Source organism: Suillus subalutaceus (genome assembly GCF_016647625.1).
Source record: "Suillus subalutaceus strain FC151 chromosome Unknown DFJ58scaffold_583, whole genome shotgun sequence".
In the NCBI taxonomy this organism is placed as follows: Eukaryota; Fungi; Basidiomycota; class Agaricomycetes; order Boletales; family Suillaceae; genus Suillus; species Suillus subalutaceus.
In genome coordinates, this window is record NW_024540832.1 from 1 (window position 1) to 12,051 (window position 12,051).

Below are 12,051 nucleotides of genomic sequence, written 5' to 3' on the forward strand. Positions count from 1 at the left end.
AAGCACCCTTGATATACCCGGCTATTTGATACATATCTACCTTGGTACACCCATCTACATAATATCCAACTACCTCGGCCGATCCGTCTATTGAAAATTCATGTCCATCGGCCCCACCCATCTACTTTACATATTCCCCACCTGGGCCCACCCGTCTCCATCGGGAATAATAACACTCCCGGCCCATCCGTCACAGTCGAGGATATATCTACCCTCGGCCCATGGTCCGCTGGCCCGTATCATACGGGGATATTATGCACGTCCGTCCACTCGTATAATACGAGATATGTTACTGCAATATGTGGATGTAGTGCATTGACAGCAGCACATTTTTCGCCATTGACGTTGCAGTTCAAGTCCGACTGGCCGGTTTGATATGAGAAGGGCATCAATGGTGGCATTCACCTTGAGTTCTTCGTCATGTATAGCTGTGTGCAGCTGGTGAATTTCAATATTCAACCTCTGGATTTCTTCACAAGCACGTCGGATCTTGAAGTACTTCACCATAGCTTCACAATAAGCAGGTTTGGTCCAATCCAAAGTGCAAGTGTCAGAACAAGATTGACACAAAAGATCAAACTCGCCCAGAAAGCTATACTCCACAATATCCTTCCATGTCAGCTGCGGTCATGGAGGGACCAGAGCAGTGGCTTGAGTATTGTACCAGTTCAGTGCGTTGTGTATTGCCTCCAAACATCATTGTAAAGCTTTGCCAATCTGTTGACATAGTTTGTAGCCTAATTTGAAAAATGAGCATCAGCACACATATGAAATGACTAATTTACCTGTTCCTGAAAGTGAGAGCTTCGACAGCTCAAATAAATGCATCACAACAAGTCATTCGAGTTCATCAAGTTCTGTGCGATAATTTAATAATGAAGCTTCTTGACGAAAGTGGTTGTAGTGTTCACTTCCAATCTCCCACCGTTTATCGATTCTGAGTTGGATTTCCAAGTGCAAAGTCATAGCTTCCACATTTTGAAGCTTGGAATAAGCTCCAGTCAATACAGGTTTGAGCTTGGTTGAGAGCGACATGCATTTCCTCAAAACCTCCGACATGAATTTCCATGAGGGCGTGATTAGCAGCTTCTCGTGCTAAATTCCATTCCTTTCTGTCATATGCCGTGAGCTATCAGATTAGTACTAAACTGACTAGATAACTTACTGTCGCTCTGCAACCTCATCAAGAGATTGAACATACTGAACACTGATTCGATCCTTGACTGGTGGCTCTTTCAAACCATCCAGATATAAGTGTTCTTGCTTGTGAAAATGAATGAAGTCCGCATCTGTAAGATCAAGAATACCTTCGATGGCAGAAAAGTTCAGCAGTAAGGGTATGAATAGCTGTCAGGGCTTCTCGGTAGTGATTGCATAAAAATGTGCCTACATGTCAAGTTAGAATCATTATCTAAGTAGAATGTCAAAGACTCACTAAGGGCCGTATACTTGTCCTCATCCCAAAATGAGAAGTGCTGTTCGATTGACTGATGCCAGGTGAAATGAATTAGCATGGTGAGTACTATGTGCAAGCTCATTTGAGGATGAAAAGACATGTTCACAACCTTCACCCTCCATGTGGCCAGTACCATCAATATACATCAGGTGCCAATCAATCTGGCACCTCCGGTTGTGCGCATGGCCATGAAGGCCCTGACCATCATCTGTAAGTTGAGTTCACGAGCACAGGGTCCCAAACTACTGTTTCCGAGCTGTTGTGGCTGTTCAAACTTTCTGTAGCCTTGCAGAGGCACTTTTCACTATGCATCTCTTATTGACACTCTCCTTAGATTAGGTTTGTACTTTTGCTGCTTACATAATCATCTTCCCTTTACCCAGGACCCCACAGTCATTACCTAGTTTCCCTTGTTTCCAGTTCTTTGGTTGCTCCCCATTCACTTGGGTTACTTAGTAGCATCCCCTAGTTGTAGCTTTCCTAGTTGTAGCTCCCTCAGCTCACCAGATAGCTCCTGGAACATAGTTTCTTACCTTGACTTGGAGTACCTTCTCCACTCTCCTTTCTTGAGCCTGAGCCTAGTCAGAGATCCTTTAGGGTCGAACGTTCTTGCTAGCAAGAGTAGCAGCTAGGAGAGCAGGAACTCATATATATTGGTTTGGTGCTTTTACCTACAGCCCAGCCACATCTTGTCATCACAGCGTTTTGGAAAATGTGCAGCCAATGTCGTATGTGATTCCACCATTCTTGCCATAAACACCGAAGCAGATGATCTATAATAGCCAATGGGTATTTTGCACTTAAAAATATGTCAGCAAGGCTGACAACAATGTAAAAGCACACAAACAGTTCCCCACTCTTCACCATATCACAGGCTAAAAGAATGAACTGGTGGCAACAAGCTGCAATAAAGATTCTGGACTTGTCGAAAACAGAAAACATGTATTTACAGTTGCTCTGGACCCGCATTGCGCCAGCGATCAACACAATGAAAGGATCCCAACTCCAGTTGTACAGCATCCTCCCAGTCATCATTAGGTCCCTTGTAATTTGAATGATTAGTCTCGTAAAATTGATTCTAGCTGAACTCACTGATCGTGTTTGAGTGCCAATTTTGAATGCATCAACCTTCGCATGACTAAGCCAATAGTCAGAACGATAAGTCCATGAATCCTTGCATGGAGATGTGCTGATATGTAGATGACAACCATCTTTTCAAGCTATTGTTTCCATTGATGGTAGCAAGCCACTTGAATGCTAGTTTATCTTCACCCTCAAGTTTATAGAAGCAACACAGACATGAGTTTAGAAGGCGCCAGTTGGGTAAGTCATGCTTTAGCTCTGCTTTGATGATACAGTCAACATGGTTCAAGATCTCAAGGTAAACGTCAAACAGCATCCTGAAAATTGTGTGTTGAAATATGGTTGATACAGAATCTATGAAAAGCAACATGTAATTAACTGTAGCGAATACTGTTACATTGAATGTCGTACGTCATGCAGGTGGCACAAGGTTTTGCATTGTGCTTGAATGCTAAACCAAGGGCAGGTCCTGTGAGATTGTCAATATGCTGCAAGTGTGCAGAGGGAAATAGCAACAGTCAGGTGAAGCGGAGAGCAACCCAGGTATCCATGATAGATAAGACTCTCGTTTGGAAACTTGTGGAATGTTTGAGGGTGCAGAGAAACACATTTTCAACCTGTAGATCAATGAATGTGAATGTCTTAAAGTAAAGAGAAATTACTTACTGAATGCATCAATGAGCTCAATATTCTGAAGAGATAAATTGTCAGTGTCATTACACATCAGTTCATCTTGATTTGAAATATACGGCATGCTCTTACCACAATCCCGTGTGCGGTAGTCCAAATAAGCACTGATGAGATGTTCCATCTGAAGATTCCAATTGGCGGTCTGGACATCAATGCGGTCCCTACGTGTGTGCAGATCCACATAGTGCCTAACATACATCAGCACATTCATACTAGCAGGCGTGAAAAAATAATAATAACAAGCCAGAGATGTCAGCAATCTGCTGAGATAGTCCTTCAAAGGCTTTGTACTCCCCACCTTCATGACTAAGGTCAGCTCCCTCCTCACCAGGAGGAGCAGTATATGGTAGGTGTTCAATATCAACATCGAGATCAACTAGCATCATCTCGACAGCCTTGCGGTCCTCAATCAACATCTCTGCAGAGCGTGAGAAGGACGTCATGGAGGAATATAGTTATGATACCTTGTATGCAGGATTGTCGCTTTGAATTTGCATCCTCCTGCATTGGTTTTGCTGCCCTGCCCTTAGTACTTCAACTGTTCAAACTGAACATCGGAAGTTATGTTTGACAGTGGACTTTCAACAGCCCCTGTAATATGCTTTGCCAATGCCCGTGGCATGGATAGCAAAAAGGTTGGTGGTGGCATCCTCGAGAGACGAGTCTGGTGGTGACATCCTTGAGAGACGAGGCTGGCATCCAGAATGGTAGAGCATGGCTAAGCAGACGGTTGCCATGTAGTGGTGGTTGCTAAAAGTGTAGAAGGCATCATCAATGCCTATGGCGGGGTGATAGACGGTGGTGGTGGTGGTGGTGGAGAAGGGCAAGGGGCATGGGAGCAGTACCTTGCCAATTTTGGAAGGTTAGGTGCATAGCAGGGGCACATCAGGATGACACATTTGGATAGTATAGGCGGGTGGACAGTGCCGAGCTGCTTACCAGCAGTGTACACCAAATAGCAGGAGTCCTGGAGTATTTGAGACAGTATATTACACTGGTGTTGAGTATTAGTACAATGAAGCCTAACAATAGTAGGTACAACACGTAATAGACCACTATAGTAAGGCTTACTTATTGGGAAACCCAGGTGCATTGTGTCGGCAACATGACCCATGACATGTCACAAGCACAGCAGTCTAAATCAGATAACTTTGTGGGGGCTATTGTGCAGCGGTTTCAGTGAGAGCATGAGAGAGAATGTTTGCATTGACTGGATGCAGATAGCTATTTGGGCGGAGCCCAAGGGGCACCCAGCCCAATAGCGGCCCAAACCTGTGCAAGAGTGAGCCAAGGTGAGCTGTGAATCCCAAGAAAGTAGGAGTGAATGCAACGCAGCGAAGTGAGCCTCAGATCCCCACAGTTGTAGGAGCTGCAGAGCAATGCAATGAGGTGAGGAAACAGGAGCATGATAGAAAGATAGCTCAGCAAGAGGTAGTGTAGTGTGAGGCAGCTTGGTGAGAAGTAGCTTGGTGAGAGGTAGCAGGTAAGAGGTAGCATGGCGGCATCATCAAAGTGAAAGTGTGGTAGTATCGCCGAAGAGGAGGCGAGGCATCCACATAAGCAAAAATGCAGGCAAAAGCAATATTGGGAGGGCAGAAGCAGTCCTTAGGGATAGCTCACCACATGAAATTGCGGAAACTGGGTAGAAGTTCCCTCCCCTTATCAGGTTTTATACCTCAGCAGACTGAGAAGACCTGACGAGAGTTTGCAGTTGCAAACTTCCTGCATGGGTAAACATGAGAGAGTGGTGCCGGAGCACCCTGTGAAGCTCCCAACCCATGGCCAGCTTCCCCGCTGGACTTGTCTTCATTGTATGCGGATGCATACAAGGATCTGAGCCTTCAGAGCTCACTGAGTTGGCAGCATAGGACCAGGAATAGACCGGGTCTCGGAATTAGAAAGTTGGTAGTCGAAGTTCGAGGCCAAGATTTGAGATCCGAGAAAGACTGGTGAAACTGCGAGAAAGAAACAGCAGCAAGAAACAGATGATGAGAAAGAAAGGAAAATGGTGAGAAAAGAAAAGCAGAAGGCAGCAGCCAGGCAGGAGCCTGCTGGAGTGCGGCCGAGTACGACCGTCGACATGGTACGGAGACAAGAGTAGTCACGTGCTGCACTGACGCTGGCACAAAGTCCTTACTCTAACCCTACGCTCGTGCCTTGCTTCGGGATAGACCACCAAACATCTCAGTTGAGCAATTTTTGTGATGGCACATACCTCCGCAACTGAGACACGATCGATGGATTTTACGATTCGGTATTGCAACCCTTGGAATGTACCCCACATTCCTGCACGCGACGATACCATATCACTACTCGGATGTTGTACGTCACGGCATCAAGGCAGACTTGCCACTACGCTGTCCTATCCCCAGCTTCTCGTGGATGCAATATCCACTTCATTAAACTGTGGCGTCGTCGATTTACCTTGGGCAATCTCATCCGATTCAGGCTGACTGTTGCCCCACAATCAGTGGAAACCTTACTACATAGTCGATGTGGATTGACCAAGCGGCAATATTGAAGATAATAATACCGATCAACAAGTCGGACACAATGGAATATATTGAATTCAAATTGTGCTCAAAATGAGACAGATACCCTGGAGTTCTGCCGTGGGCCAGGCACCACCAGTTTTGCCAGCGGCGGGAAAAACTCCCCAGTTCTGCCAACAACAGTACGTGGCAGTTGGAATAGTGAGATTGACACGTTTCAGACACGAGCACATGGTGTGGATCTGTCCTATGGAGTGTCAAACGTTGGCGTCAATGCTAAAATGTTTGTCCTCAATTGGTGGGTAGATCTATGCTGGTGGCAAAAGCTGTCTCCGCCGACTTAGATGAGCACGCCAGTATTGTGGTGAGTCATGCATTTGATGGTACAGATACGACATTTAAAATCGCTGATATCAATGCTTGACGAATTCTATGATGATAGGATGAACTATGCTAGCCAAATGAATTGCAAGCGAGTCCCCCATTCACGTGTCCGTCGGAATAGTTACTTGAGTGGAAGTATTCCGTGATGTGGTATGACCGTTGTAGTGCACCACAACCCGGTCATATGAAATCCGTAACCGTCGCATGCCAGATTACTTCGTATCTGGGTACAGGTGAAACGTCGATTGGCAGGGGGTGCTTGAAAAGTCACTGTTCACTTGAATGTACCGCAACTTACAATGAGTTCCTTCCAATCCTTCTTTGCGCTCATCCCACTGCAACAACCTGACCTGCACATCCCTGTCAACGTGCAGCTCGCCTTCAGCGCTCCGGCTTGTCTTGCTGTAGTGGGTGTAATTTTTTGGGCTTCCCGTGCTAAATCAGAGAGTGGCCTTCCTCTTCCACCTTCCCCTCCCACTTGGAAACTTGGAGGGCACGTCCTGCCACCTCGCAAGTGAAGTGTCCCATTTGATTCTTCGAGTTTTGAATGCTGATTGTGTCCTATCTCCGACAAGACCATTCCTCACCATAGCAGGATGGATTGACGAGTACGGTCCTTTGATTACTATTCGATTAAAATTCGAGCGAATCGTTATCATCGGCCGTTACAAAGTCAGTCCTTACACGCTGCGATATCATATCTTGGCTCAACAACATTCCGTTTCAGGCCGCCGCTGAAATTATGGAGAATCAAGGCAAATTTCTAGCTGATCGTCCTCCAATGATTGCTGCTGGAGAGTTGTTTAGTGGCGGAATGAGCATTGGCTTTATACCCTTTGGGGACCGGTTTCGTCGCATGCGTAGGTTAGTAATCCGCAATACATCCACTCATTTACGTGGCCTTTCAATGTGATGCAGAGCACTTCATTCTCATCTCCAACCTAAAGCAGCTGAGGCCTATCAGCCACTGCAGATGTCACACGCGAAGAACATAGTTCTTGGCGTTCTTGATAATCCACACAACTTCCGTCACCATGTGATAACGTAAGAGCTGTCATTCATGATAGTATCAGTACTTTGCTTACGGTTACTTTGAAGTTATGCTGCAACGATAATTTTGAAAGTTACATATGGGAAGAATACGCCCACATCTGCTACTGATCCCGATGTCATTGAGGCGCTTCAAATGATGAGAAGGTTTATTGAAATCCTACGACCTGGTGTTTACCTGGTGGACTCGATCCCGTGGCTCAAATACCTCCCTTGGTATGGCCGGGACTTGAAACTGGAGTTTGAGAGCAGGAAAAAATTCAACCTTGGTCAGTTAAACCGTGTGAGGGAGCAAATGGTATACATTTCCTTTCGAATCTTGACTTCATGTTTGAGTCGTTCCACAGCAGAGCGACATGGATATCGGTCCTTCGTTCATGAAAGATATGCTAGAAGATAGCCAATACCATGGTTTGACCGAGACCGAGGTGGCTTTTCTTGGTGGTGCCTTTCTTGGAGCTGGATTAGATACGGTGAGGTGTTGTTTTGTTGCCTCCGAAGATATGCGACTAAAATCAGTGTCGATAGACTTCTATCTCGATATGCACGGTGCTCATGGCAGCCGCACGTTTCCCCGAGGAGCAAGCTAAAGTTCAGGCCGAGCTCGACGCGGTCATCGGAAGGCACCGAGGTAGCTAGATTGATTTCTGTATTGCATTGCTATGGATTCAATAATTTCCGCACTAAAGCGCCGACCTTTGCCGACCAAGGGTCCCTTCCACGCCTGCAAGCATTCATCTCTGAGGCTATGAGATGGCGACCTGTAGCTTCTGGCGGTGGGCATTTTTGTTTTCATTTTGTGCCTAGGTGTCCCAACATTCACGCTGCAGGAGCGCCTCACCGAACAACCAAAGATGTGATTTGGGCAAGTGATCGTTGAACAAGCAATTGCCCAAATGATGATTTGGCCCATCAGGAAAACTATTGTATTCCAGCTGGGACTACGGTAATCGGCAACAATTGGTAGGATCATGCTTCAAGAAATCAAGGATCTAATAGTCACCGCCTTAGGTCTATCTCTCGGGATCCAGATGTCTACCCAGAACCATACACGTTCAAGCCTCAACGCTGGATTAACGAACAAGGCGACCTGAGAGACGATTTAAAATTCTTTGTCTACGGCTTTGGTCGGCGGTCAGTACTATGCCTCAGCCTCCAGTTTTTTGAATGACATTCCTTTCAGCGTATGCCCCGGCCAACATGTCGCGAATAGGTAAAGTTATTTTGCACGCACGCGGTCTTCCAAACTCATTTTGGTTGGTACAGATCAGTGTTCATAATCACCCTCCTTATTCTTTGGGCCTACAAGCTCACTCTGGATCCTACGAAGCCATTAGATGACATGGAGCTCATGGCCGGCTCGATGCCAAATGTCCTGCCCTACACATTAGAGTTTGGGAAGAGAATTTCGGAAACGGAGCTCAGGAGCATGATGCAGCATTATCCTGAGGTCGCATGAGAAGCTTTGATGCCTAGACTGGTTAGGGGGAGAACAAAGAACAAGTTCCCAGCGAATCCTCCCGGACTCGCAGTATGTTTTACTTTTGCCTGAGCCGATTCTGAATTGTGCATTGTGTAGGTTATTGTCGGTTGTGTACATCGTTATACCAGGATTCTAGCTATGCTCCGCTGTGTGTACGACATTGCAAGTCTGCCAAACGTCGAAGGCAATATCCAAGAGTTCTTCAGCGAGAGTTGCATATGATACAGTAGTGTCGGTACGTCTCACCATCCTTTGACAGTTTGATCTACGTTCTCCAGCTGGACGCAACAACTGTGTTGCTACCACTCGCCACCCCGAAGGGCCCGGAATGAAGAACATGATGAACCGTCTCTTTTCTCGCTCCCCAGTGCCATACTCCTCGCCCGCGCAGAAATCCCCTTGTGGACCGTCTTTGCGACACGAGGCAAATATGTAAGTTTTCCTAACCTTTGGATATCCATATCTGCTGATATTGTCTCGTAGCGCACCGCTAATGCCCACAGTGGAAACAAGTATAAGTTGGCGCAGCCACCACGACGTCTCCCTTGCCGCACGCCACCAGCAGGGACATCCAATGTGATCGACGGAGCCACTCCGGCAACTTTGCAGACTGAAAGCACCAGTGCAGCTACTAGTAACAGACTCCCTTTCCCGTTGGACGTCGAACACATTCCAGACATCGGCTGCTTCGCAGTTCTCACAAGGTGGTTCCCGTGTCTTTCACGTATTGGACAAACAAGTTCGTATGCTTCCAGCTCCCGCTAGGCTTTGTGTCCTTTCCGAAAATTTAGGTGAGAGTAGATATCACTACATGGACTGCGTATTTGAAGACATACGCAGTTCGATGTTGCTCCCAATAAACGACTGCCATTGTATGATACGCAGCATTCAGATTCATACAGAGAAAAAATATGTCGGCAGGTTTCGAATCTGCATCATCCAGGAAGAACAAATTTCGAATTTGTTAACAGCTTGACCATATGTCTTATGGTTGATGTTCGAAGACCTCAGCATGAGCTCATGCCCAAGGTGCGATCATGGAGAAAAAATCTTTGTAGGCAGGTTTCGAACCTGCGCGATCCAGCAGGAACAGATTTCAATCTGTTGACCACTTGGCCATGAGTCTCATGGTTGACGTTCAAAAACCTCTCTATGAGCTCGTGGCCAAGGTGCGATCATGGAGAAAAACCATTGTTGACGGTTGTGTATATTATTATACTAGGATGGGTTTCTAAGTCGCCGAGGAACGAGTCGGCATAGAATTTATGTACTCTAGGGGACGATAGACTGCAGGAAGGTGCGAAAAGTGTTTACCACGGCGACAAGCATATCTATGACTATATGCACCGCTCAGTTTCGAATAGATGCTCTGAATAACCTCCGAGAACGTACTTTTCTCTCCCATAAAGGGCAAACTCGATGTAAACACGTCCATGAAGTTAGGTGACCAGTACGAATGAGGTGTGCAGTTAAATATAAAAGCGGGACATGGCCGTGGCACCATCGCCGTCGAGTAAGCAGTGATCAGTCATATACAATTTGAGAGTGGGATATCCTGTGGTTCTGTCAGTATCGGGTGAATGCATGCACCTACCAAAGACTCTTTGTCGTTGCTGTAGTTGCATCATGAGCTAGGCTAGGCAGAAACTCAATATGAAGAATGGAAGAGTGGAAGCAGTGCGCATATAGTACTCACCTTCAGGCTTCAGGTAATAAATGCGGATACACTCTGTGCAGAGATACTATGTACAAGAAGGGACGGATCGGCTGAGCTACTAGCGTGGTGGTGGTGGGAAGAAAAGTATGTAAGTGGAGAAGAGAGGCCTGGTTGAGCTGGTTGAGTTCAATTTCAAAGTAACACAACCCCAAAGGTTTGCGCGGAAGTGGCAAAGTGAACCAAACAAAGGACTCCGAGGAAACCGAGTGCACGTAGATCTCGTCGACAACGTATTGCATATATCATGTAGATCGCCGCACTCACTACTCGGATGTTGTACGTATCAAGGCAGACTTGCCACTACGCTGTCCTAACCCCTGCATGCAATATCCACTTCATTAAACTGTGGCATCGTCGATTTACCTTGAGCAATCTCATGCAATTCAGGCTGACTGTTGCCCACAGTCAGGTTGTTGCCCCTCTGCGTTGGCAACCTTCCTACATAGGCGATGTGGATTGACCAAGCGGCAACATTGAAGATAATAATACCAGTCAACAAGTCGGACACAGTGGAATCTATTGAATTCAAATTGTGCTATCGGATCCAGACAGATACCCTGGAGTTCTGCCAGGTTCTGCCACCCTCCCTTCGAATTCGCGTGAGTTCTGCCGTGGGCCAGGCACCACCAGTTTTGCCAGCGGCGGGCAAAATTCCCGAGTTCTGCCAACAATAGTAAGTAGTGGTTGGAATCGTGAGGTTGACACGTTTCAGACACGAGCACATGGTGTGGATCTGTCCTGTAGAGTGTCAAACGTTGGCGTCGAAGCTAAAATGTTTGTCCTCAATTGGTGGGTGGATCTAATCTGGTGGTAAAAGCTGTCTCCGCCGACTTAGATAGGCACGCCAGTATCTTGGTGAGTCATGCATTTGATGGTACAGACACGGCATCTAAAATCGCTAATATTAATGCTTGACGAATTCTATGATGATAGTAGGATGAACTATGCTAGCCAAATGAATTGCAAGCGAGTCCCCCATTCACGTGTCCATCGGAATGGTTACTTGAGTGGAAGTATTGCGTAATGAGGTATGGCCGTCGGAGTACCACAACCCGTTCATATGAAATCCGTAACCGTCGCATGCCAGATTACTTCGTATCTGCGTGCAGGTGAAACGTCGATTGGCAGGAGGTGCTTAAAAGTCAGTCTTCACTTTGAATGTACCGCAACTTACGACGAGTTCTCTCCGATTCCTCTTTGTGCTCATCCCACTGCAACAACCCGACCTGCACATCCCTGTCAATATGCAGCTCGTCCTCAGTGCTGCAGTTTGTCTTGCTGTAGCGGGTGTAATTTTTTGGGCTTCCCGTCCTAAATCAAAAAGTGGCCTTCCTCTTCCACCTTCCCCTCCCACTTGGAAACTTGGAGGGCACGTCCTGCCACCTCGCAGGTAAAGTGTCCCATTTGACTCTTCGAGTTTTGAATGCTGATTGTGTCCTATCTCCGACAAGACCATTCCTCACCATAGCGGGATGGATTGACGAGTACGGTCCTTTGATTACTATTCGATTAAAATTCGAGCGAATCGTTATCATCGGCCGTTACAAAGTCAGTCCTTACACGCTGCGATATCATATCCTGGCTCAAAAACGTTCCGTTGCAGGCCGCCGTAGAAATTATGGAGAATCAGGGAAAATTTCTAGCTGATCGTCCTCCCATGATTGCTGCTGGAGAGTTATTTAGCGGCGGAATGAGC

At 46.6% G+C, this 12,051-nt stretch overlaps 2 protein-coding genes across 2 annotated transcripts; both read right to left on the reverse strand.

The window, feature by feature from the left end:
* Window positions 1-252: 252 nt before the first annotated feature.
* On the reverse strand, window positions 253-627 carry DFJ58DRAFT_673020 (uncharacterized protein; the record flags this gene model as incomplete). Its single annotated transcript, XM_041383046.1, has 1 exon — window positions 253-627. A coding segment is annotated over one exon (375 nt), but the record flags the coding sequence as incomplete, so codon positions are not given.
* An 870-nt stretch (window positions 628-1,497) lies between these two features.
* On the reverse strand, window positions 1,498-1,650 carry DFJ58DRAFT_632887 (uncharacterized protein; the record flags this gene model as incomplete). The annotated part of the gene is made up of 1 exon (XM_041381230.1): window positions 1,498-1,650. A coding segment is annotated over one exon (153 nt), but the record flags the coding sequence as incomplete, so codon positions are not given.
* Window positions 1,651-12,051: the final 10,401 nt, after the last annotated feature.